This window comes from Hippocampus guttulatus, chromosome 5, assembly GCF_054856545.1.
Source record: "Hippocampus guttulatus isolate MCC_2025c chromosome 5, RoL_Hgut_1.0, whole genome shotgun sequence".
Lineage (NCBI taxonomy): Eukaryota > Metazoa > Chordata > Actinopteri > Syngnathiformes > Syngnathidae > Hippocampus > Hippocampus guttulatus.
In genome coordinates, this window is record NC_141265.1 from 11,566,288 (window position 1) to 11,593,262 (window position 26,975).

Here is a 26,975-nt window from a genome sequence, read left to right on the forward strand (position 1 = left end):
ATCACACAATTGTTTTCAGCTAGTACTTGGATAAGTGTAGCTCCGCTTGTATGTAAATTCATTTTCAGGGCACGAAAGGCATTCAAAACCCTTACAAATAGTACCACTGAAAAATGTCGCTTTCCAGCACATACAAAAGTGAAAAGTTATTTACTCACAGTACTCAAATAAGATCTTAGACACGCTAGTCCAAACCACTGGAATATTGCCCCCCCCCCCCCACACACACACAAACTGAAAGTTTTACACACGCACACGACTGAATTTTTTTTGTACGCAAATAACTGACGAACACGCACCTAAAATACTCACACATCATACTAAAATGGTCTCATACATGACACTCCGACGAATACATGTGCCTTAGTAGTGTACTGTCTCAGTTGCGCGTGAGGCAATCCTGAATTATTTCCCTGACAGGCAGCCCCTCAAGTGGCACAAGAACGCACACTCAGTTTGCAACTCCATTTTCATATTCATTGCCCAAAAGTACTTTTCATGCAAATAGTTAAGATGATACTGACCTAACAGCGCGTTGTTCAAATTAGTTGGCATAGACATTTTGAACGGCAGCATTAACCGAGGACTCCCTGTCGGTATCCAGATACATGGCGATCCAGTTGCAGCTGCACTTTCTATGAATATACAGTGCTAGTTTGGAAAAACAATCTGAAAAGATGATTGTGACACTTTCAGGAGACAAATGACAAAGAGAAGTAGAAAATTTATTGCAGTATTTGTTCCACCCCCCAAAAAAAGGCTATGAATACCCTTTTGCTCTTATTACTAAGGTGACCTAAGACAACAAATATCTACATTTACAAAATATCCTTCTGCAATAGGCCACATATATACTGCATGCGTAGTTCGAAATAAATTATATTCAGAGGATTCTGCCATTGTACAGCATGGACAAATAAAAGTGAACAAAAATAAAAATTATTTTCTCTCCTTTTTTTGTTTCTTTTTCTTTCAAATATCTAAAAGCTTGAAGGGGAAACCATTAGGTGCTAGTAGTATAATAAACTCCAAAAACACTTTAATAAGAACATCAAAAAGACTAGTTTCCAACATTCACTTAAGGTTTTATTCTTTTGTTTTTTGTTTTTTTTTGTTTTTTTACAGTTTTGTCTTCAGAGATATAAACATTGTTTAGTTTTTCTGTTTGTGTTAAACTATGATACAGTGGGAGTAGAAATGAGCGACTAGAATCGGCTGCACAACAGCGAAGGAGCTCCCACGACAATGTTGACCAAACATTTCCCCCCCTCCAGGTCTCTTCTGGTAAAAGCCTTCCAGCAGAGGGTTTAAACTGGAGCCTAAGATTTCCTTTCAATATGCCTTCTGGATCCTATATCCTCTCTGTGCGTGTACACATTTAAACACAAACATGAGCAGTCCCTCTCATATAATAATAATAATAACAATAATTATAAGTCTTTTTTGAAAGAAGAACTCATGTAAAAGTATGTAGTGTCTTGTGTTTTGCTTACAAAAATGAGGAAGAGAAAGAGTGAGAATCCAGTGAAGTTTGGCCGTGTTGAAGGAGGCGGCAGGGGATTGGGAAAAGAGGAGGAATTCAAGAAACAAACAAAAAACCAAAAAACAAAAGCACAGGAGCCATTAGCTCGCTCCTCCTTCCCGTGCTGCGTACAGTGACCGTAAAGTCTGCACTACTTTGTTGCTAAGTTTGTGGTTGCTGGTCAACGAAATCTTCTTGTAAATGACGTCCGACTCCTTGATAGTGTCCACCCAAGGCACCAGTTTGCGACCATCGCGCTTTTTGGCCTCCGCCCATGGCCCAGAGTAGGAGCCGGCCATCCAATGGATGGCGTAGCCGCTGGGAGTCTTGTGGACCACACGGGCGATCTGCGGCCGGTCCTTGTATTTGGGGCAGCACAGGGCAATCACGTCCATCACGTCCACTGTTTCGCTCATTCGGCCCGGGTCTGACGGGTCGCCTGTTCGTCTCGACCTCCGAGAAGACTACAAGGGGGCAAGAGGACAATGATGGCAGAAGTGAGCACACTTAATGCTTTGTGGGAGAGATTAAGGCATGTCCTGTAATTGTTCTTGCATCAATTTAGCAGTTTTCACCTCTAAAATTAGTTAATTAAAATTGCACATTTACTTGCCTCCCAATAAATCTTATCACTACAACTGAATCACACTCACTTACTCGCTCTCATTCTCATTCATACACGCGCAAAAGCACACACACACTCAAAATGAAAAATTATTCACTCAGACTATGGACATTTTTCACAAGCGAATGAAGAAAAACAATCAACCACACACACTGCCGAAGAGCCCTCTCAAGTGAAAATTCACTGAAACACTACTACTGTACTCTTCCCATGCCAAAACCTGATACTGTATTAAAAAAATAGCTTTGGCGCCATCCGATGGCATTTTGGTGCAAAGCACCCACTTTCAAAAAATATTGCATCAACTCATTACTCTTATGCTGTGCTCCAGAAAAGTGGGAAGCCACAGGTTTCCGACCTCTGACCAGGAAAAGTGCACTGGAACACTACTCTAACTGGGAGGTCCAAGTTGCAAAGTCGGAGAAAAAATATCTACCCTGATGTATGGATGGGCTGATATTACATTCTGATGGTATGATAATTCGCAAAAATACCACACAATTAAAATTACAGTTCTAAAATGCCCTATTTAAATCTCTCTCCCTCACCCTCTCGCTGCCTCCATCTCCCATTTATTTTTTAAAGGACAATATACATTAGTCGAGAGCAAAAGTCAGGTGTATTCTCTCTTCGTCCTTACTCCCTCCTCTCCGATTGCCTGTGTGTGTGTTCAACTGCTCACCTCTCCCCCCTCTGCTCAGCTGAGGAGGAGAGGGGAGGAAAAAAAAATGGTCTCTCATAATTAACCTCAAATAGGCGGCTTCTGTGGGGTTCTCTGCAAACAGGCACTCGATTCAATAAAGGCGATTTAAATGCCGTAACAATGGCTTTTCTGTAAATCAACCTACCGGTATATTAATTTAAGTTAACTGCAAATAAACACAATAGAATAGAACTTTCTTTCCATTTTATTTTAAAACCAACTCAGCTTTACTAATTCAAAATGTAAACCAAAAAACCCACATTGTTATGTGGAAATTAAAAATGAAAACGATTAAGATATCACATTCAGTTTAGATGCAACTTTCAAACTTGTCCCAGCATTCATAATATGTTGAAAAATAATGGCACAAATTAATTCGAATAAAATTGAAAATTAAACACTGTCTTTCTTATCTTTACATGTAACCCTTATTTATCCAAAATGTTTTGCTTTGATTCACTAGCATGAACAATTTAAAAGTGGGTCAAGAAATATGCCATTTTTTGATTTCTCGAAAATTTGTGTTTTTGGACAAGCAAGGAATCCGCCAGACAGCGATCAAGTGTTTCTCCATAGGTCTCACCCCCGGAGTCCGTTCGTCACTGTCACTGTAGTCGTCATCTGTCTCTGGTCCTGCCTGATTACGTGGACTAGGTCCGGACAAGGGTCCCGAGCCTCCCAGCAGGGCATTTATGGCTTTGTTTCGGATGTTGGCGCTTGCTGACGCTTCTCCCTCCTCATCTTCCTCGTCTGGGTCCAGATGTTCCATCAGCACCTTGAACTACATCCAGGACAAATGTCAAAAGCACTGGTCATCGGGTCGTCCAGTTACCATCAAATGGGATCAAACGTTGACATATGCAGCACATCTCAGACATTAGTGTTGGTAAGTTTTTTCATGGGCTTGGTATGCTCCACTTCATGGTACCGGATTTCACAAAGGATTTTTTCAAATCATAATTTTCACATTTTCTGAGTCATTAGTTTCCCTTCAAAAAAACCCAAAACTCCTTTCTAGGGATGCACGATAACTATCGGACCAATAATAGGAAAAAAATTACCTCACTTGCGACTTTTTAAAAAAATATTTATTATATTTTGTTATCGTTTTTTATTTTATTAATTAATATTTTTCTCTCTCTCTCTCTCTCTCTATATATATATATATAATACATAGATAATAATTATTTATATAAATAATTAATATTTTAGATATATTATATCATTAAATATATTTAATTCACAAAAGGAAGAGCGAACATGTAGTTTTCTGAAAATGACTGCCTACACTGTACAACAAACCACCGACAAGATTGGCCAGGTGAATGAACATCGGGTATGATTTTTATGTGTAGGGGTCTCAAAACTATTATTATATTAACACTATATTAGTCAAGCAAAAACTTGTAGTTTTACCTTCTGAGCATTTCATATGCGACATGCATTTGGACTGGTGCTGGTGGTCAGTCGGACTATTTGTAATTTCACCACAGGAATAATACATTGTTAAACAATGCAGTATTTTTATCTTAATATACATTAATATAATTGCAACTATTATGCACCAGGTTGCCCTTTGTTTTTGGAGCACATATTGTGACGTGGTTACCAAAATTTTAGTTAAGTTAAATTACTTCCATCATCACTTACATCGAGGTACTGTTTGACGATCCGCCTCTTGACATCTTCTGTTAGTGTGGCGCGTGCCATATTGTTGGAAATGAAGTCGAGGGTTTGTCGCGGGTGGAAGTAAACGTTGACCTTTCGGTTCACCGCCTTGTCATACACCTTAGCTGACTCAGTTGGCGAGTACTTTTGAATTTTGCTGAGGGAAGAGTAAAAACACAAGAGTTACAAACAGCACTTTTATAATATCAGAAACCGGAGTAGTCTTACAGTGCATACCCGTCTGAGAATCCATATTGGTTCTTCAGATGCTGTTTGAGGACCAGCAGCAACAGGATGCCTTGAACAGAGTTGGTAAAGTCTAAGAGGCTCGCGGGATTGTCCGGTAGGCGCCTCATGACCCTCTCCGTATCATCCACGTTCAAATCATCAAGGTCTGACTCTGACTCAGAGTTCTCCGAGTCAGCTACTGGTTTCCTGGGCTTTTTGGGCCGCTGTACCACATCGTCGTCTTCGATGTTGTGTCCCTCATCGCTCACAGGGGAGTTGCAGTTCATTCTTTCATCGTCATCCTCACCGTCTGATGTGCTCTTCCACTCCTTCACCTTCTCTTTACGCCTTGGCTCTTTTAACAGAAGCTGAACAGAGGAAAGAACACACGACCACAATGTTTCATCATCACCAATAGTCTTAATCCAGTGGAACTGTCAAAGTTGAACAATTCATTCTTTGATGATCTTTTGACTTTACAGTTGTTCTTATTTCAAAACAATAGTCCCCATAGGTAATTAGCTACAGTGTATTACAGCCGCAGTGTTTCCAACCTATACATTTAACTGTGGCGGACCACAACTGAACTTTGGCTTCCATGAATACATTTTGGAGCTACTTGTCAATACGTAATCAAATATATCATATTTTCTTGGTAGGAGATTGTGCCGTTCTGCTCCTTGAGTGTCTCTGCTAATCAATACCACCGTTTTCAGAGCAGAAACAATAGTGCTAACAGAGTATTGAAGTGACTGAAGTATCAAAGGTATCAATATTTAAATATGAATGTCCATTTTAGAGTATAAAATCTAGTATCAGGGCATCAACATTTCAGACAGTGTCATTCCCGACACCACACCAGCAGGCGGAACGGCCGCATTGTCACAGCACATTCGGTGCTCATTTTGTTGTATTTGTATGTATTTTCACTTGGGAACACCACTCAATATGTTTGGCAAACCCACTCCAATGCCGTAAGTGGCATTTTTTTGTTTCTATGGTTATCTAGACACGTTCCAATTTTGCCATCACTGGTACCGAAGAAAACGATTTGCCAGGTTTTGTTGTACTTTTGAGGCAGACAATCTTGAATGAACTAAATATTTGACCCTTTTTAGAGGTTCCACTGTATGTTTTTAATAGATGTGTCCAGCATATTTGGGCAAGCTTGCTTACCTCCGTAAAGGTCTGAAGAAGATTACTCCCAGAAACAGAGAGGCAGATGTCTATGTGGTGCATAATGAAGAGAGGCTCCTCCTGGCTCTGGTATGGGAAGTAGGCTAGGTTGTCCGCTATGAACAGCAACATATTCACCTCTGTCTTCTGCGCAATGAAAATGAGATAAGTTGATGTTAAAAAAGCTCACATTACTTAGGTTTAAGCTTTCAGGTCAGAAAAACTCACGGCGCTGTCATCGAAGAGGTTTAGCAGCGAGATGAGGAAAGCCCTCCTATGTTGCCGGTTGGTGCGGATCATGGTGAAAAGATGGGAGCAAAGTGCCGAGTGTGTCTCATCCTGCCGGAAGCCCCGAATGATGGTCTTTCGAGACATCTCGATGGACTGCTGCAAGTTGAATGACATCTTCATCCCAGCCACGGCCTTCATCTGTAGAGGATAGAGTCAGGAGAAATGAAAGGTAATCAATATTTAAACACAAGATGAAACATTTCAACTGATAACGATAACTGATAATTTCTTGCTTTGTATGGCCGATATGATAACCAATATGATGTTTTTTTTGTTACTATATTACAAATATATCTGTTGTTGCATCTTAAAAGATTTAAAACATTTAAATCCGGGATCGGAGGATGATATAAAAAAGTGGTCAGCGACAATGTATACTACTTTCTGTACTCTTGCCACTTCAGACGGTGAGGCAATGAGCAAGTTTAATTTAAGGCAAATCAAAAAGGCTGGATGGATGAGGAGAAAATGAGAGTGGCTGAGTGAGGTGTACGTGAAGAGACCGGATGGATTTTTTCTTCGCCTGAATGAGGACCGATCCAAAAATAATGTCAGTATATTGTTAATTACTTAGATCAAGTACTACCAAACTCAGTTTTGCTCCCGTTGCCTTTTTAAAACAGTACGCTTTTTTTAAAGCTAGCATACGTTTTATCATGCCTGCATCCAATAATGCAGTGCGTCTTGTGTATTAAATACAGAAATAGCACCCATAACTGACACGGCGCCTTAAAATACGGTGCGCCATATGGTCGTGAAAATACGGGACTGTGTTATTTTACTATTTTGACAAGGCTGAGGTGCTTACACAAATACAGTTGAAGAGTGTACCTCGCGATAGGATCCCCAGAAAAAAACGTGAACAGGTACATTTGTGAATCCAACACAGCGAATATGTATGAATGTCTGTCATGCCAACTCACATGGATGAATCCTGTGTACTTCTTGTCGATTTCCACTAGTTGCTGATCGGCTTTGTTCCTCATGCTAGGCTCCGGGTCAGTTCCCATGGCAATTAGGTACGGCACGCACTAATGCACAAATTGGATTAAACGCGTTCTTTCATACAGTCTTTAAATATTAGTGTGAGAATGGGGACAAATCATAATAAGCGTCTTACCTGCACCGGATGGATGAGACCCTGGTTTAGTGTGAGCGCGATGACGTTGAGCGCAAAGTGGCGTACGGTGGACTGCGTGTGGAAGAAGGCCTCCAAAACTTGCTTCAGGTAAAGCTGCATAATGGAGCTGCTCATTCCGGAAGAGATGTCCCCCATCTCCTTCAGATCCTCCTGTTTAGAAAGCTTTTTCCCTGCAAAAACAGAATTTTCACCCCTGTGAGACATTCAAGCACTGATGTAGCAAATTATGCACTTCATTGGGTTGTGGAACGTACATTCTCGGTCAGCTTCCTGCATCCTTGAGTCCTCCTCCTGTAGGTATGTTTGGAGGTTTTTGAGGATGTGGAGTTTGAGGTTAATGGACGAGGTACTGTCAGCCAGGATGCCGTTGTACAAGGTCTTTACTTCAGGCACAAACATTTGGCTGGGGTGCATGATCACGAGGAAGCCTGAATAATGTGAGCAACCACATTTTGACATGACAGATTCAAAGCTCCCTGAACTTGAGTCTGGTAGCAAAGTTCATTTAGTTCAGTTGTTCAATTAGAATAAGTGAAAATCATATTATATGGACTGATTAAACATGGGAAAATACTTGTGAAAAGACCAAATCTACCCAATGAAAAAAAACATTTGAATTGTTTTTTTAAATAAATATTTTCATTTCTTGAGATGGTGAAATTAACAGTTAAAATCATTAAGAAATAAAACCACAAACGGCTCCACATCATATAGAGTCAAACTATATGACTTTGATTTTTAGAATTTAACAAATGAACAAAATTAAGTTTTCCATATTTATAAATTCTAAGTTTATTGAGTTGCACCTGGACAGACAAGAAGGCTCTCGGTTTACAACTGAGTTCCGTTCTTACGGTGGTGACATCACCCAAAAGTTAGGAATGTGGTGCAGTCCATCATTAACCTATACTAACAGTCATAATTACAGAAAATATTTGTTTGAAAAAGACTTGCAAGCCATTAAGATAAAACAATCAAATGAAAAACAAAACACTGCGGAAAATGAGTACGCCTGCTTGCTTTTCGTAACCTTAAACGCTAGTATTCCGGGACTGTTGAAAACTGAGGGACCCGAGAACTAGCTACTACTTACAGGTTTTTGATCTTACCTAAGCCGATGATAGCTTTGGTCTTGACTTCCTCATCCTCATGCTTGGTGAAGTACAGAAGAAGCTCCAGAACCTTCTCCTTGATGATGATCTGCAACCCCCCAAAAAGGTACATTTTTATGATGTTGCCATGCTCCGTGCATCAATTCGGGGAAACAATGGCGGGGCAAATTCAGACCGATACTATATGGACAAATGTATTGAGACATGTGCTCATTACATCTCTTGGAAATGAAAACAGAGGAAAGAATATAAAGGTGCTGCACCGAGTGAAGCTACAAGAGCTTCCTCTCTTTCGGAAATACTTTTCTAGCCTCTTTTACGCAGCCTCTAGAAGTCGCCTTTTTTTTTTTGGTCAAGTTGTTCCTTCCTATTTTATACCGCTTGTTCTTATGAGGGTCACCAGTGAGCTGGAGTCTATCCCAATTAACTTTGAATTGGTCAGCAGTCAAACGCAGTGAACAGAGACAATCACTCACTCACAACTATGGACAATTCAAAATGTTTGAGCTAAAGGTGCAACAATTAACCGATTAAGCAATAATTACTTGATTATTAGATTAACCAACCATCTATTTTGATCATAGAAAAAACATTTTGAGCCATTGCAAACATCTTTTATAAATAGTTTTTTTTTGTTTTCCTGGCATGGTACGTAGCAAGCCACTAATTTAATCACCATAATTTTATGTTTATGCACTTTCTGCGCTGTGAATTTGAAATGTCCTTTTTGATTATGGGGAGGAAAATATAAAAATGTTTATTCAGATTAATGGATAAATTCAAGATATAACTGACAGTTTAATCAATTATTAAAATAATGCTTAATTGCTACATGAACCCAGACATGTTTTGGAGGATGTGGAAGCCAGAAAAAAAAAACCCAATAGAAAATATGGTCTGATTTCAGCAACACAAGAAAAAGCCAACAAAAGTGAGTCCACTCATCAGCTATTTTGACAGCAGCATGAAACGCGTCTTGGGATATTTTCCCCATCCAAGTCTTCTCAAGTCAGTGACCAACACGGACGTATATATGAATGGACTAGCAATGCCACTTACTAGCAAACGAGAGAAGTGAAGCCACCGGCAGAAAGCGTGCCCAACTTAAATACATTGATTTCTCCACGGCATTTTCATGCGATATTTCTGTCTCTATAGTGAAAATGTCATGTATGGCACGCGTTCATACCAATAAGTCTGGGAAAAGCGCGCCCTTAATAAAAACAAAACAAAAAGGAAATGCAAACAAAAAGCTTCCTGTGAGTGAATCCTGAATAAATTAGTGAGCATCTTAAATATCCTTGCCCCATTCCACAAAACATCACCAGGGTGTGAGATCAGGCTGTTCCGACAATTCTTAATATTTGGGGTATTTTGACAAACTCATATTACAGACAAATTACTAAGACAGTTGGAAACTGTTGAAAACAAGTATGCTACCTTGGATGGGCCCTTGAACTCCTCCAGGTCAAAATCAAAGTGTCGACCCAGGGCACCCACAGTGAATAGTGATCTCAGTATTACAGGCTTGTTTGCTGCCAACGTCGTGCTGTTCCGATCCTCTTGATGCTGGATTTTCAGCCTACTAAGAGCACCTATTTAAAAAAAAGAAGAGGGGGGAAGCAATGGTGAGCTAAGAAGTGCAGTAAAGCGAAAACGTTACACATTGAGAAATGTGTATCTCACAATAGAATTTGTTGAAGCAGGCCCAGACAAACTTGTAGTTGTGTGTCACTTTGTTGACAACAGCCCCCAGACAGCTGACACAGTGCTGGACCACCTATACAAAAGTGAAACACAGTTCTAATGCACATGTCAGAGTATCAGGGCAGTGATTCCCAACCACTGTGCCACAATTTCAGGTACCGGTAATTAATTTTCCCAAGACGTATATATACACAATTTTTTTTTTTTGAGTAAGAGTGTACAGGAGGATCTGATGCAAATTCTGACTGAAGGATTTAAAAAAAAAAAAAAAAGTGAGAGAGAGAGAGAGCGAGAGAGAGAAAGATTGCAACAGCTCTGATCCCAAGTTGCAATTGCAGGTACACCCCTCGCGATTGATTTGGGACCAGTCCGCGGGCTACCGGTTTATCGCGATCGACCGGTTGAGCACCTGATATAAAATAATAGTTTCACTTGCTAAAATGAAAGACAATTTTTTTCCCCACAAAATTATCTATATATTTTTAGATGTACCCATAAACTTTGTGTATCAATAAAGTTGTGGAAACACTGAGCATTAATGTGGAGTCTCCTTAACGAACCGTCATGCCATATTTGATGATGAGCTTCATGAGGTCCTCTTCGATCGTAGCAAGGAACGTCTCGCTGGGGTGCTCCATTAAAGGCACAACCAGCTCCAACATCTTTGCCACGTTGCAAATGACCATGAAGTCGTTGGCAGTCTGCGGAAAACACAAAGGTGATTAGTTTTGACTCCTATTAAAGTGAGCTAATACGCAGAGGACGTATTGAGACAAGCAGGACACTTACGTGACACTTGGTGGTTAGGTAAGGCTGCATGGTCATGGCGTGTTTTACCATGAGTTGGGCCCTGATCTTACTGAACAGGTACAAGGTTGTGATGCAGGCCACTAAGCGGGTGGAGTTCACACCCTTGCTCTCTGCATGAGAAAGACGAAATATTGACATTCAGTGCAAGTTGAGCAGTCTCCCCAAAGTTGAAGGCCTTTGAGCTCACAAAGGCTTTTTTTGATCTCCCTTTTTATTCTGCCGCTATAGGGGATGAAATCATTAAGTTGGCAACAAACACCGAATAGGCTCGCTTCATAGCACGAACATCTCGTCAAGGGGCGAGAGATGATTTGAACCAGTGTGGGATAATTCTTTGGTTTTGACCAACAACTGTCACAGATCTATTAATACACCTGGCAACTGTTTTAAATTGTGAAGAAAAAAAAAACACGCATACTGTATATCACTTTAAACAGGGCCTGTACATCCATTAAAGTGTTGTTAAAGTGTCCGGTCGGAATTGCAAATAAGAATCTGTCAATCAATTGTCTTACCTGGATTAATAAATGCCGACTAAATAAAACAAATCAACATACAACCTTAATTAAAGAGCTTACTTGCCTGCGAGAGACTCTTCGTATTTTAAGATGTGCTCCACAAGATTGTCCACCAGCTGAACGCAGGCCTTTTTGGCAGGTTTGTACGCCGCGTCCTCCTCAGATTTGAGAAGCTAACGCCAAAGGGACAGGATGGAGTGGTGCTTAATATCAACAATGGTTTTACAACGCACCAGGCTCTTGCCATAACACTTACATTGGAAAGAAGCTGCTCAAACCAGTCATAGCCGGTGTCTCGACAGGCCGCAACCACATCAGTGATGTTGAGGATCTTTCTGGTCATGGTCTCCTTGTCATGGGCTGGCGTCGGTGTGAACCACAACTTCTGGAATGTCTCATTCACTAATTTCTTTGGGGGGGAAAAAACATCAAGAGTGAATTGCATGTATTTATTTTCAAAAGAATGTTCACCACCCAAAACAGTGCAGTGAGCCTACCTTGATTCCTTCCTCATCATTGACCCTGCGAATCATTCTGACGCACATCTCTGTAATTTTACTGAATGTGGGCTGCTCCAAACAGATGTCTCTCAGGATCTTAATCACTCGCTTCCTTACACTGATACCAGTGTCCTGCAGGGCACACATTGGTTTATGAAACCCCACTGACAGATTTTGTAAACAAGAGGGTGACTGTGAAGAGAGTGGCGTGTTGGAACAATATTTTTATAACACTAGGTGGCAGTGTAGGACTGCAGTGGACGTTGAACTCGAGATGAACCCGATTGATTTCTATGACAACAGGCATAACAATATCAATGTAACACTTTCAGATCCTGGAAGGAGATAGGGAGGGAGTGCGTTTGAAACAAAGCAAATCTATTCTGCTACAATAATGATAGTGGGTTTGTTTTAGGTTTTTTTCGATGTGCACCACAAGCTTTTGCATTTCAAAAAAGCATGTTGGGTGGTGGTGGTGGTGGCTCAGTTTTTTATTGTTTAACATTTGTTTCCCACACAAGGCCTTTTTTGATAAGTGATGATATATATATATATATTTTATAAGCGATGATAAATGGTTAAAATGGATGGCTGGACAGTAAACACTAGGACACTGAGTGCACTCTGTCCTCCTGTCATAATCGGAGTTGATACTGGAATACAAACGGCCACAGCTCGCTGAAGTCCAACTCGGGTGAGTGATATTTTTAATCAGTTGTTTTCATTTTGGTGCTTGTAAATGTCTTCACATGAAAACTGTCAATAACACTAAAATGTCGGGGTCATGCATTTATTTTTAAAAATGGTGTGTGCATTTCTGTGTGTGCACAATGTGCATTGTTGACATGTCACTCACTACTAAGTAAATATTTTGCAAGTGATTTCTTTAAAAATAATAATAATAAAACAAACTTCTAATATATATTAAAACACTCCCGTGTACAGTCCCTTAGAATAATTGTTTGGGGAAGTGAATTTGTAGAAGTTGGCAGCTCTGTGAAAGTGATTCAGTCCCAAAAAAATCAAACTTTAGCGCTGGTGCACCCAGGAAAAAAAAGTCGTTGCTTTAATTTATATTGATTCTATTTAAGCGCAGTACATGTTTGTGCTTGAAATTATGTAGCCCAAATCTTTGGAATGAATGGGTCATATTTTCTCCTATCTACCTTAGCTGACTATTGTTCTTTGAATAATTTCATTTGTTCAAATGTCTTTAAAATTTCAGACAAAAAAAAAAAAAAAAAAGAGCATTCATCTTTCCTGCTGATATTGCCGATATCGCTATCGGACAGTACTGTGGGCCGTGATATCGGTATTGTGTTTTTAGTGAAAAAAATTGAATTGGGACACCCCTTTGGGTAGCGCACTTTATTAGCGTTTGGATGTTATTTCAGGACGACATTGTGTTACCGATATTGTTAGCAAGTTTGTGACAGCAAAATAAATGCCCCGAACACAGTCTGGAAGACGAGCCAAGTTCATCGTTATGCCGCAAAACACCGCAAGGAACAACTTCAAAATAAAAGCGAACCAAAGCATTGATGATGTTCATTATTTGTTATGGTTTATATTGAAGTTGGCCTTCTCACCACGCTACTGTCATGCATAGCATGAATAATTGTCGCTGCGGTTGGCTTGACTTCTTTTTGACTGTGGACATGTAAATAAGTGGGAACTCGAGGCAAAAAAAATACCTTGAGTATTTTTTGTCTCACCAAGGTAGCCAAATTAGTCAAGGCCTTATTTCAGGCCGAGTTAGCCTAGTACAATTAAAAATGCAATGTTTTTCACTTTATTCAAATGGTTACTTTTATTAAGAGAAAAATAGAACAATGAAAATGAATGTACTCTTAATTTTGGGGGTTTACATCCTACATGTAAATACATCTATTTTTAAAATATTTTTTTCACGTTTTTTAAAAACCTCATCTATGAATGAAAATTATATGTGGCCCATTAACACAAACATTTGCTAACACTTACCAGGATTCTCTCTATGAGCATGTCGTAGTACTGCTCGGTGAGCTGCGGTCTGCTTAGCACAAACTTGCCGAGCAGCTCCACGGCTGCCTCTCTTACACTGGTGGAATTGTCCATCAAGCGTCCGTGAACTCCACGCTGCATGTCGGACTGCACAGGCAGAGAAACTTGTGTCACTTTACAGCATGACAAGGGAAGGACAGTAAAACGGGGAGGTAGTCTTCAACAGAAACATCAAGAGGTACCCTCGCCAGAATGCTGGGGTCCACGGCCACCACCTCCGACAGACACTTCATGGCTTTAGTCCTCACGGCTATGGCACTTTCTCCAAGGACTCGCAATATCTGGAGGGAGGGGGGGAAGAAAAAAAACAAAACAAATAAACAAAATATAGAAATGTAAATTCAATGGCCATTATGCATTCAACTGAGCATGATTCATTTATATTGTACCCCAGAGTAATAAACAGAAAAAGGAAACCTGATGATGATAGTCGGAAATTAACATTTAATATATTTTTTTATTTCATAATATTCAATGATAATTTTTTTGTGTGAATAATAATAATAATAATAATAGATTTTATTTATAAGCGCCTTTCAAGACACCCAAGGACACTTTACAATAACAAAAAACACAAAACAATACGGGTTGAGCAGCGGCAGAATGCCAATTAAGAATGTAAAAATATTACTTGAAATATTGTCTGTCGATTAAATTTTTGATGGCAGCGATTATTAAGGTCTTCTCAATAAATCCTGTTAGCTGTACAGTATATTAACCATATCGAGTGAAATACACAACATGGACTACGAATCTGATGCATCGGCCAGCTTCCCCCGAACAATTATCATCGCCAAATTTGCTCAAGACTATTTTTATTCGCTATGAAGTGGCTGTAAAAGATAAAGATGGTGAAAACAGGGTACGAGTTTTCAATGATTACCTGTGTTAAATAAATATCAAAGCTTTGTGCAAACGGCCTCATGGAGGCCAAATAACGCACAATAAGACAGGAGTCCTCATAGTCCACAGTGTCGGAGTTCATCCTTGAAGAAAGGAATAGAAGACATTACAAGACTAAGATGCTGCAAAAAAGACACTGAATCGCATCACAGCCATTCCAGTGAGATGCGTGCTTACTTCAGCATGGCAAAATGAGCTGGCGTGGTTTTGATGATATTGCGCAGGAACTTCTTGCGCTTCTCAGCGCGCTGCATGATCTCACCCGTGGTCTCCATTTCCTTGGCATGTTGTGGCCCATCTGAGGAGTCGTCGTCCTTCGGGTTCTGATTTCGCATGGACTTCTCCGCCTCCGTTGTGGTGTCCCGGAACCACTGGGCTATGTAGAACTTTCTTGCAAACTAGAAAGCAAAGTCTGCCTCAATTTCTCATCTTTGTTTGGTATTACTGGTTTCCTCCTAACATGACGCCTTGCATTTATGCCAAAGAGTTCAATCTTTGTTTCATGAGATTGGATCATTTTCTTCCACGTGGTCCTTCAAGTGCCTTTTGTCAAATTCCAGGAGTGTTGCCATGTGCCTTTTACTAATGAGTGTCTTTCTTCTGGACACCCTACGATACAGGCCTAATTGGTGTAGTGCTACAGAGATAGTTGTCATTCTGGAAGGTTCAGCTCTCCCCAGAGAGGACCGCTGGAGCTCAGACAGAGAGTTTAGATGGGCGTCCAGCTCTAGGAAGATTCCTGCTGGTTCAGAACTTCTTCCATTTACGGATGACTTTCAAGTTGTCATTATGGGCAGTTGTGTGTAAAATTTTGAGGAAAAAAGTAAATCCGTACAAAATGTTTTTTATACCACAGTGGTTAAACTCTTGTCTCAGAAGAGAATCCAGACATACATTTTTTTTATGTAGAAAAGGTGAAGCTTCATCTAACTCCAAAACTATTTGAGGCCATCTTTGGTACAAATTAAATCTCACCACTAGGGAGGCATCAGTATCAGCATTCTCTTCCAAATAGTCCAGTAGAGCCTTTTGCAGCTGCTGAGTTTCATCCCCACCCTGAGACTGCAGAAATATGACAGGGATAAATATGGATCTTTCAGCACAATAACACATTTTGAGTTATTGAACCTGTTGTAGAATACGATCAATCGACCGCTGGTCCATCTTGCTGGTGACTGCGTCCTTCCTCAAGCGGGCGGCCACGGTGCCGAGGTAGTCAAGAGACGCCACTCGGAGTGCCATCTCCGTCTGCTTGTTGCTGAACTGGTGCACCTAGTGCAAATCAAGCAATGTTTGCAGGCTATTGATATTTTGTACCATAGAACAAGGAAAAATACAAAAATGGTTTCGATTCATTCTACAAAAAAAAAAGACAACCCAGGTGTCTATGACATTCTTTCATCAAAACGCCACAAGCATCAAGAATTACAGCACACGACAAACCTATTTTTTTTTAAGTCTCACTGAATTGGGAGGGGGTGGGGTGGACGAGTCGAAGTTCACCTTGCCCATTTTTATTGAGGGATTGGCTACTTGTTAAGTCCCAAGTCTAAAATGTGAGTGTGAACTGCAAAGCATATACCCCCCCCCCCCAAAGAACAAATAAGAACAAAAAAGGATTGCACATTTACTTATGGTGACAGCATTTCACCACCAAGCTGCCAATTACACTTGCGCGTTATGGAGTGGATCCATGTATTTGGCGCATGCAGTGGAAACATCGTCAAACCCAAATAATCTCCTACTCACATTGCGCTGACAGTTTCAAAGAACAATAAAGTATGTAGCAGTTCTAAAGTAAGGCTTTCATTATCATGAAGAACAAAAGTGGAGCTGGCAGATTGCGACAAAGTTAAGAAAGCAAAAATGAAGAAATAAGTAAGCAGCTCCTACATGGGGGAGCCAAGAGTGCAAAGACAAAAGTGAGTGCCCATAAAAGCGTGGATTGTAATTTCCCAGACGGAGGCAGCACTTCATAAGTAAGATGGAGAATTACACTTGTCAATTAGTATCAGGTCATGAGACACATGAGACAATTTTAGAACGCCTGCCATGTCATTCTTCAATAACAACAACAACTATAGTAATAGAATGTCAAAGATTTAACCAACAAATGAGCTGGATGACACTAACCAGGAGTCTGCCAAGCAGACTTAGTAGCAGCTCGGCAGCGGGCCACTCTGGTTTGTTCACCGTCGAGAGCAGGTCCTGGACAAAATTCTCAAACAGAGGCCGATAATCTTCCTCTCCTTGCTTACTGCCACATCTGAGGGAGAATACGGGAAAAAGACTGAGACAACAATTCCGTATCGGCAGATCCATAAGACCAAACTCAGACTCAGGTGCCAAATAAGTGTGATCGGGACATCCGTAATAATTGTTTTAAAAATCAACCAGGATCACAGAATGGACTGGGATCCACTTTGAAGGTTCCACTGTAATTTTGAAAATAAATATCTGTATTCTAACCAAAAACATAGAAAAGGAGTTTGCTTACTTTTTGAGGAATACTGAGAGGAAATTCTGCGCCGTTCGCATTGCCGTCTCATATGAGTTGGTTATCAACACATCTTGGTCCACCTGAAAATAAATACAATGAACATCCATGTACTACATTGAGAGAGCATAGAGGTGCATGTAATTTCTCCGACCTTGCTGTCATGCTCCTCTAAAGTGTCTTTGTCGTTGGGGAGGTGGACCACGCACTGGATGAGCTGCAACACCAAGGCGGTCACCATTTGAATGTACATGGGTTCACCATCCTGGTCAGAGCTGTTCAACCTTGAAAGAGTATGGCTAGGATCAGTATCAGAGCCTCACATAGCTGTTAGGGATTACTCTCAATGTAACTTATACCGAAAGTTCCTGAGGGAGCGTTTGCTGGTGGGCAGCCTCGCCAGTGACGTAAAGATCTCCTCCAGAATGAGCTGCCGGTGCTTCTCGTAGCGTGAGAACACCTGGAGGGAAAAAATGTTGAAGTGTGGTGTCTGACATTTACCTCCAAGAACTTCTGCAGTTCTTGGGGGTAAATTTCAGAACACTTACCGCTGTAACCAGTTTTATAGCACACAGCTGCAGCTCACTAACATTTTCCACAAAAAATGGAGTGATTCCCATTGAAGAAACCTGGGGGGGAACAAAACAAAATATAAAGAGCGGAAAAGTACGATTAATACAATGTAAGAACAAGCAGTAGCTGAAGACAGTGGCAGTGGCGGTTTAAACTGAACAAATAACTCCAAATACAATTGAGCTCAATGGGAAATTTTGTTTTAAATGTCCCTTGAATGCTTTGCATTGTATGTACCCGGACAACAAAGTACAATGTATCTTTTCACCTGCAGTATGGTGGTGTCGGTGAGCAGTTGGATCTCGAGGAGCTCAGAGATGTTGCTTACAACATCACAGACTTTGTTGTACAGCATGATGATGACACGTTGCTTATGTGTGGAGCATTTGGCACGCTTCGCCTTGGAGCTTAACAGGACACCTAGATGAACGATTAGATAGATGAAATAGATAGATGAGATAGATGAGGTAGATGAGATAGATAGATGAGGTAGATGAGATAGATAGATGAGGTAGATAGATAGATAGATAGATAGATAGATAGATAGATAGATAGATAGATAGACAGACATGAAATGGTGATTGCTCTCGCCAGAGGGCAACATTAAATGGCATCATTATCAGATGACTGTTCAATCCTCACCGCCGTGCGGGTCCACCCTGTAGACGGGGTCGTACTGTGGGTAGAGCGTGTTCTGCAGATGGAACTTGGTGTATTGCAGCACCCGCTCTATGACATCCTCAATGTAGACGGCCTTCGGCATGTGCACAGACGTCATGATGTTGAGGGCCGTGAGACAGGCGTCGGCCGACTTGGTCACTCGCTCCATGATGAGGTCTCTCCACAATCTCTCCTCATCCTCTGCGTCATGGTCCTGACATTACAAATGGAGAATGGAGATCAAAAACTTTTTAAAACCTCATAATGAGTCAAATGTGTAAATTGTGTCCTCAAAAGCAGTTGTTTACCGAGCGGCAGACTTTATCAGGCGTTTATTTGAAGGCGATGTTTAATTCAAAGGAAGTCTTTCAAATCAATGTATCAATAATTCAGTGTAGTTGGAAGCGGAGCTGCTTAGGTTTAGACCAACAGGTCGGGACATGTCTATTCTAGTTTGAACGCATTGCACAGCTGCAAGTCCACGACAATGTGCATTTTAGCATTCTGAGTCCACAACTGTCGTCTTCTTGATTACCGTATTTTAACGACTATAAGGCGCCATTAAAAGTCTTAAATTTTCTCCAAAATGGACAGGACGCCTTATGATGCGGAGCGTCTTGTGTATGCACTGAGTTCCAAAACCTGACTGACAGCCGACACGCTGTTTATATAGAGAAAAGGCGGAAGTGAGTGTGGACAGCCATGCGGCAAAGAAGTCGGCCAATCAGTGAAGGGTGGGCGTGTATATATATACATATATGGAGAGAGAGAGAAAAGGCGGACGTGAGTGAGGACAGGCATGCGGCGAAGAAGTCCGCCAATGAGTGAAGGGTGGGCGTGTAAGTGGACGCTAAAGGGACGCCCCAAGCAGGTACCAACACCTGTATAAAGTGTGGCTATGTGCATTATTGCAAAACAACTTCGGTTTTGGTTTCTAAGAACCCCCGAAAATAAATTCTACAAAGAGACACGCCTACGAAGCTCAGTTCAAACTTCAAGCCATCGGTTATGCTTTTGGCATGCGTGCCCATCTCACAGCAGCGGTGAAAAACCAAGTCAAGCAAATGAACTCTGAGCTTGCCGTCATTCCCGGAGGCTTGACTAAAGAACTCCAACTGCTGGACATCGGCATCAACCAGGCGTTCAAAGTAAAGTTGCGAGCGGCATGGGAACAATGGATGATCGATGGCAAACACAACTTTACAAAGAGTGAGAGGCAGCGCCGGGCGAGTTACGCCACAATTTGCGAATGGATTGTGACTGCTTGGACGAACGTGTCTGCTTGCACTGTTGTTCGAGTTTTTGGCAAAGCCGGCATCATTTCTGTGGAGCCACATGGCAATGAGAGTGACTCTGACAATGAGAGGGAACCCGGCGTTTTTGATGGATTACCGGTACTTGCACAATTGTTCAATTCTGATACAGAAGATGAGGACTTTGATGGATTTCTGGGTGATGATTGATCGAAAAACGTGAGTACATTGTACGATGGCTAAATAAAATACAACTGAACTCAGTTTTGCTTCCGTTGCCTTTTTAAAAACGTGTTTTTAGCGTGTATCCGTATGTCTTGGCATGCTACCGTATGCTTCAAGCTAACCTGTGTTTTTAGCGTGCGCGCATGCATGCCGTATGTTTAAGCTGGCGTATGTTTTACCACTGTAAAATTGCGCCCAATAATACAGTGCGTTTTGTCTATGTGTCAAATACAGAAATAGCACCCGTTAATGAGACTGCGCCCAACAATACGGTGCGCCGAATGGTCGTGAAAATACGGTAGTTGAAAGGCTCAAAACAAAGCATATAAACTTCACCTAAGGCTTTACAATTATTCAAATTTTAATTGTGATCACAACTTTGGCAGCCACCAAATTAAACATGACAAACTAACCTGATCATCTGCGATATTTACATTGGATCCTCTCTCTGGAATTACCTCCCACTGAACATTCGGCAAGCCTCCTCGCTGCCCATCTTCAAAACCCTCCTCAAAACTCACTTGTATTCTTTGGCATTCGACTCAGCATGACTTAGATTTGTTCTTGGTTTTACTGTTTGGTGCTTTCTACCATCTTTATTACCGATTAGTTTTACTGTTTATTGTATATGTTAAATTGCTCCATGTACAGCACTTTGTATGCAGCGATGGCTGTTTGAAAGTGCTCTATAAATACAGTTGAGTTGAGTACAAAGGAAGTCTAGGATGTGGGGACTCACGTGGTTGATCATGGTGGAGAGCTTGGCTCCATCCTGGATATTCTTTTCTAGTATGTTGAGCAGCTTCACTAGCTTGTCTGATGGGATCTAGATGAAGAGGGGGGAAAAAACGTGTAAATATAATATTATGATTCACCAACAAAAGTAGCTCAAATGAACTAAAGATATGATTACCCTGCCGGTGATGCCCATGGCTTTGATTTTGGCTGATTCGCTGCCCAGCTCGTTTAATTGGTGTTTCCCAAGTAGCAATTCCTGAGGTATTTCATCATCATCTGCTGCTGGACACAACCCACTTAGTGAGTGCAAATTAAAGAGGAGGTTCTCAGTCACGTTGACATAGGAAGCTCTGATACTTTACCCATGTTGGTGAAATCAACATCCTCCAGGTTCTCCAGGATGTTGTCTATGCTGGTTAAAAACCTCTTGAACGTGGACGAGTCCATCAGCTCCTCTTGCGTGAGCTTAGGTTCGTACGCTTTCCGCTTCTTCTGCTTCTCCTTCATTTTTAATTTCCGGGCAACTGAGCAAGGAGAATTGTTATTTGGTCTCATTAAACAAAGACAAAAAAAGCCAAGCCAAAAGAGGAGAAAAACGTGACACATGGGAAAACAGACCATCGCTCATGCTGGGAGGCGGCGAATCATCTTCGGAGGAGTCCCGGTAACGGCTACCCAAGCCTCGCCGGCCTTCTTTGAGACCACTTTTCCGATGTTCGCCTGAGACCCGTCGCTCTCTTTCCTCAAAGTCCCATGTCCTATCTTTGTCTCGACGCTGGCGCTTCCTTGCGGCTATGGATATTCAAGAACATGTACCTTAGACAAGGGTTGTCCCGATCCAATCATACGATCGGAAATCGGGGCCGAACAGGTGGCTTTCAGCTGAGTGGGGAAAAATATTGTTTTTCTCCATTTAATGACATTTTATAGGTCACAGAGTCACCAAATAATCCAAAACTATAAATATCTTGTCAAATTGATCAGCAATCTTAATTTTGTTATATTTTGTTTTATGGGGCAGGCAGTGAACAGAGTGGCAATAAGAGACAGACAGAGACGCACACACGTGTAGAGGGCTGGTCGATAATTCAATAGCAAGAGAAAATGCCTTCGATAAAATGGTCCATAGAAAAGAAAGCACACACTCAACTTTAGTCCTACAGCACAGGGGACCAGGGTGAGCCTTGGCTCATTTGCACGAGACAAAAGTGCCCCCTTCCAGAAAGGCGTGATTTCAACCGAAGTGTACGAAGTGGATGTTAGGTGTAGAGTCATTCCTTATCTTTTTTTAATTTTATTTATACTGAACACATCTGGTTACTGATTTGAATTGTCTGCAAAAAATGAACAATTTTCTCCTTAAAGGGGAAGGCGTACCTGCAGACTAATTAGGGTAGAAGTCTGAAAGAGGGGCAGTGACAATTTGAGGACATCGAGCAATTCTCTAAAAATGCTTTGACAAATAGCGACTATGTTTTCAAAGAACAAGAATCCAAATGTTCAACTTACATTCTCCGTTTGCATCGTCATCCGAGCTGACCTCCGCGTATTTGGGCTTCTCGTTGATCGTACTCCGTTTCCTCTTGTTCATTTTGACTCGTTCGCAGAGGGGCATGGTCGACTCAATCTCCGCAAGCAACTCTGGGGGCAGTTCCTTCAAAACAGCTGGGTCCATGCCGCCTAAAACAGAAAACAAGATCTCATTAGATGCAATATATGACGACGACATAGGACCAATTGCTATATTAGTAGTGGTAGATACTTTTGCCATATTTTCCAGAGGAAAACCGGTTCTTTCCGGATTTGCTGTGACGAATGATTCTTTGGATCTGGTCAACCGAGAGCTTTTTCAAGACCACAACAGGCTTGGGCCTCTTCTCAAAGTCCTGCACCAGACCCAGCCGCTCCAGTTTCACTTTTGGCTGGCCCCACGCGTGACTTTCGGTTGGAACATCACAATACTTGTCGTGTTTGATCTGAAAGAAGAGAAAGCAGTTAGGGATGCTCTACAGTGTTGGTCTGCCATTTAAAGTTAATAACAAATGCTTAGTTTTGGATTCTGAATATAAAAATATGAAATGGTACAGTGTAAATTAGAGCCGTGCAATATATTGAAATATATTGTTGATGCGATATAAAACGTCTTTGGTACTTTATAATCATCTGTCGTTTATATCCTCAGATTTACCTTGTCACTACTGAGGGAATCCTGTCATTTCTTTTCCTCTGCCAAGTAATACTTTGAGGAGATACTTAAATGCTACTAGAAGCACTGTGTGGAATTTATTTGAATTCTTTGCATTTTACTGCAATCCTTGAAAAGTGGTTGTACGACCAACCATTTTTAATGGTATATATTTGGCCATTGGATAGTTATGTTTTTTTTAAATTTTCATTTATCTTTTATTTAGTTAATTGTATGGTCTAAATAAACCATGGATTGTATAAATAATCAGAAAAGATCACAGACAATTCCATCAATTAAATGCAATTTTAAGGAAATATATGATTTATAGCTCTTATCACGTATTTATCGTTATCAAGGTGCAAAATTACAGATGAGGAAATAAAATGTTGTCCATATTGCACAGCTCTAGTGTCAATGGTGCACACTGATGAACTAAGGAACTCTGATGTTAGTTTTCAGTATAGTTCTAGTAACAAATGCTTAAAGAAATACTCCAGTCCAACATTTGTGTTATGTCAAAAAAGTAGAGATTGGAAAAAGTCAAGTGTGGCCCATGGGCCATCGGTTGTCCACCTGTGCTTGGAAAACATCTGAGAAACTAAAGTGGAGTATTTTTTAAGATTTGTGCCTTGTTGCTCATAACTATAAAATGGTTTAGGCGGATTAATGTGTTAAAAATAAACCTCAATACAAACCAAACAATTGAAAATGGGAAGACTAATGTGAAAACAAGAGAGAACGGTGGCATGATTCAGTGAGACTGCAGGCAGTGACAACTGAATGGTTGGAAATTATTGCTGTTTGGGTCGATCCAGATCACCTTAGGGATCTGGAAGTTCTTCAGTGCGCCACTTTGTCCTCCCAGGAGCTGAGCGGGGAAAGAATCTGGAAACTTATCGCCGGAGGGAGCGACAGTGGGCTTAAGACCGTCTTGCCTATGGCTGCTACGACCAGGCTCTCCGGCAGAGGACCCCCGAAAGCCGGACCTATCTCGGTCACTTCTCAAACGGGTGTTGCCGGTTTCGCTTCGATGCATCCTATCTTTGTCAGATTCCCTCTCCCTGTCCCGTCCGTGTTCCCCTCGGCCCGACGACTTGGGCATCTCCACACGCCTGTCTGAAGACTTGTCATCTTGTCTGGGTTTGGCCGCTTCCCGATTGTCTCCTCTGCCGTCATGTTTATCAACCCTGTTCTTGATGACCTCCGGTCGTCCATCCGGTTTCAAACGCGAGGCGGTGTCATAACCTTCTACGAAGGCGAGCCCGCTAGCCGGTTCTTCGGGCCAGCGTTGGGCTTCTAGGGCTGGGACAGGGGCAGCCAGACAGGGATCAAGCTGGCCGTCAGCTCTCCCTGCCTGCTGGAGGTCGATGCTCACCATGAGGGGAGGTCGACTGGCACCGTTCCCTGCTGCCGTGGCCTCTTGCGGGGTCAGTTTGCCAGCATTCCCCCCTCCTGCAGGTCCGCTTCCTGGTGCTCCGGTGGGACCACCGGGTCCCCCGGCACCTGGCTCCAAGGGAAATGAGTCTTGCCTCCTCTTCTTCAGTGGCTTGTCTGTTTAAAAAGAAAAAAACGAATAAACCCAACATTATAGATTCCATGCTTCTGCTTAAAAAAAAAAAAAAAAAATCAAAAGCATGTTCCCCTATTTACCCTTATCTTGGACTTCCTTTGAACACTTCTCGCTTGCTGCCTCTCGCTCTATCCGCTCGATTTCAGCTAGCGCGTCAAGCTCCACCTCGTCATAGGGGGAACTAGGAGGCTGGAGACCAAGAGCACCCCCGGCCTGCTGGGGGGCCTGTTGATGACGGGCTCCCAGGTTCTGCTGGAGAACAGGAACCTGCTGGAAGCCCAGTTCCGCCTCCATATTGTCTGAGTTGTGGTCCATGCCTGGCATGGTGTCACCTGATGGAACAGGCATTGATTAGTCTGCTAATTTATTAAATACTGTTCAGACTTAGTGTGTGTTTGCCTACCCGCTGGATCAGACTCATTCGACTTGACCCTGGACAACTTGAGCGTGAGTTTGGTGGAGTCCTTGTTTGGCGAGCTGACAATGTCGTACATGTCTTTCTCTTCTTTCACAGTGGGAATTTTCTTGTGCTGCTGGAGCTGCTGTTTCTGGTCGAGTCCCCCCTCCCTCGGTGATGGTGCATATGGTGGTGGCGACTGCAGAATCAGTGGAGGACGAGAACCCGCTGTAAGGAGGTGGGACAAAATTAAAAACAGAGTGAACCCCATGCCAACTCAATAAATATGTGAATCTTATCTGAGTGCAATGCTGGTCTTAAAGAAAACAATTCATTACGTTTGGGTGTCCCTTCACCCGCTGCTGGAGAACAGCCAGAATGCGGCGACCTCAGAGGGAATGACGGATTTCTCAAGGCAGAGTCACCCTCCTGAATAAAACACACGTAAGGGAGAATTAAAGGGTTTGTATACAAAATAGTTTAGTGTCAGGACTGAGTTCCCACCCACCAAATGTGTAATTTAACCAAGGCAATCTTTTTCTACCTTCAGTACCTATTTCTGACAATGTCTGTGAGCAACCATTCAACACTTCCGAACCACTACTACATAACGATGGGGTACGGTAAATTTACATAAACCGCCTCCAAAGAAAGTTTCTCCGCCCATAATTGGGAAGTACTTAGATCCTGGTGTTGCCGACATCAAATCCATTTCGAGGCTACTTCTCCGGAATGTATTTAGACCCAAAAAACAATGGCTTTGCACAAGGATCATTCAATTACAGTCGAATCTAGAGCAGTGGCTCTTAACCTGGGTTCGATCGAACCCTAGGGGTTCGGTGAATCAGACTAGGGGTTCAACAGAGCCTCTACCATGTAAGTTAAGACACACCCGACTGAACATGTCAATTAGTTATGACACGCCTCCTTGGCCATCACTGGCTGGTTCATTTTGTGCACAATTAAAAAAACGTATACTTTATACTTCTACTAATTGCATTTATTTTTTCAGTTTTTAATAAATGTGTTTTATTATATATTTTTATTTTTCAATAATGAAGGCTTTGGTAAATGTGCATATAAACTGGTTGGGTTTGTTACCTTTAACAAGGTTAAGAACCACTGATCTAGAGGGATAAACAAGATTTCTCCAGTGGGGGTGACTAAATAAAGTGACACAAAATGCTTTTGTACAACTCGGACTTTATCCCCCGAAAAGCCACTTGGTACTCGCTTCATTTCAGTAATCAACAAATGTCCTCAAATCGCAGCCATCCCCTCTAATATAGACCGATCTCCAGTTGGTCAAAGGGGTTTCCCTCTGTTAGACACAAACACATCCAACCCCAAATGCTCATCATATTTTATAATAAAAATACATCATTTCATGTATGAATTTATAAAAAGTTAAATGGTCCATACAAGAAAAACGGCTCCCCACCACCGATCTAATACAGAAATTTCTGGCCTATAAAATGCATCTGATTAAAAGTCACAACAGCTAAATGAAGCCATAAAAACAAATTTGTACATCCATCGGCCACTTCGTATTAATAGTCACGGGTCTCCATGTTATAAAATTGGAAATCGACAAAGAAAAAGGTCACAAAGATGGATTAAAAAAAAAGATTTATCGTTTTAAAACAACAATAGATATCCCCCCCCCCCCGCCGAAAAAAAAAAAAAACACACAATGCCAAAACAGAGCTAGTTAGCTCTGTTTTGTGTGTGAAACAGTTGCATCAGTCAGTGAGGAGATGTCGCTCCATGGTCGGACTTACTGTCCTGTTGTCCATTACCAGCAATGCTGGGGCCAGTCACCAAACAAACAACACTGCAGAGGTGGCTGTTATTTAGGACCCTCGTTCCCTTGCTCATATGACTCAACTCAAGATTCTTCTTTTTGCTCTCAGTTGCTCTCGCTACA

General features: G+C 41.6%; 1 protein-coding gene across 1 annotated transcript in view; it reads right to left on the reverse strand.

The window, feature by feature from the left end:
- Positions 1-704: 704 nt before the first annotated feature.
- nipbla (NIPBL cohesin loading factor a) overlaps positions 705-26,975 on the reverse strand; it is a 38,409-nt gene continuing 12,138 nt past the window's right edge. The window contains exons 9-48 of the mRNA XM_086111281.1: positions 25,387-25,477; positions 25,055-25,276; positions 24,732-24,983; positions 23,902-24,632; positions 22,656-22,869; positions 22,403-22,573; positions 21,512-21,685; positions 21,256-21,417; positions 21,069-21,172; positions 20,895-20,981; positions 18,660-18,891; positions 18,286-18,437; positions 17,993-18,073; positions 17,804-17,904; positions 17,599-17,728; positions 17,445-17,527; positions 17,081-17,213; positions 16,076-16,219; positions 15,923-16,009; positions 15,125-15,345; positions 14,928-15,030; positions 14,227-14,325; positions 13,985-14,131; positions 11,999-12,133; positions 11,758-11,910; positions 11,566-11,674; positions 10,963-11,093; positions 10,734-10,874; positions 10,153-10,246; positions 9,907-10,061; positions 8,464-8,554; positions 7,609-7,782; positions 7,334-7,524; positions 7,137-7,244; positions 6,151-6,351; positions 5,923-6,069; positions 4,756-5,114; positions 4,501-4,675; positions 3,434-3,631; positions 705-1,986 (exon numbers count right to left, since the gene is read on the reverse strand). Coding sequence (XP_085967407.1) covers positions 1,624-1,986; positions 3,434-3,631; positions 4,501-4,675; positions 4,756-5,114; positions 5,923-6,069; positions 6,151-6,351; positions 7,137-7,244; positions 7,334-7,524; positions 7,609-7,782; positions 8,464-8,554; positions 9,907-10,061; positions 10,153-10,246; positions 10,734-10,874; positions 10,963-11,093; positions 11,566-11,674; positions 11,758-11,910; positions 11,999-12,133; positions 13,985-14,131; positions 14,227-14,325; positions 14,928-15,030; positions 15,125-15,345; positions 15,923-16,009; positions 16,076-16,219; positions 17,081-17,213; positions 17,445-17,527; positions 17,599-17,728; positions 17,804-17,904; positions 17,993-18,073; positions 18,286-18,437; positions 18,660-18,891; positions 20,895-20,981; positions 21,069-21,172; positions 21,256-21,417; positions 21,512-21,685; positions 22,403-22,573; positions 22,656-22,869; positions 23,902-24,632; positions 24,732-24,983; positions 25,055-25,276; positions 25,387-25,477 — 6,846 coding nt within the window. The 3' untranslated portion in view covers positions 705-1,623. The remainder of the gene's footprint in view (positions 1,987-3,433; positions 3,632-4,500; positions 4,676-4,755; positions 5,115-5,922; positions 6,070-6,150; positions 6,352-7,136; positions 7,245-7,333; positions 7,525-7,608; positions 7,783-8,463; positions 8,555-9,906; positions 10,062-10,152; positions 10,247-10,733; positions 10,875-10,962; positions 11,094-11,565; positions 11,675-11,757; positions 11,911-11,998; positions 12,134-13,984; positions 14,132-14,226; positions 14,326-14,927; positions 15,031-15,124; positions 15,346-15,922; positions 16,010-16,075; positions 16,220-17,080; positions 17,214-17,444; positions 17,528-17,598; positions 17,729-17,803; positions 17,905-17,992; positions 18,074-18,285; positions 18,438-18,659; positions 18,892-20,894; positions 20,982-21,068; positions 21,173-21,255; positions 21,418-21,511; positions 21,686-22,402; positions 22,574-22,655; positions 22,870-23,901; positions 24,633-24,731; positions 24,984-25,054; positions 25,277-25,386; positions 25,478-26,975) is intronic.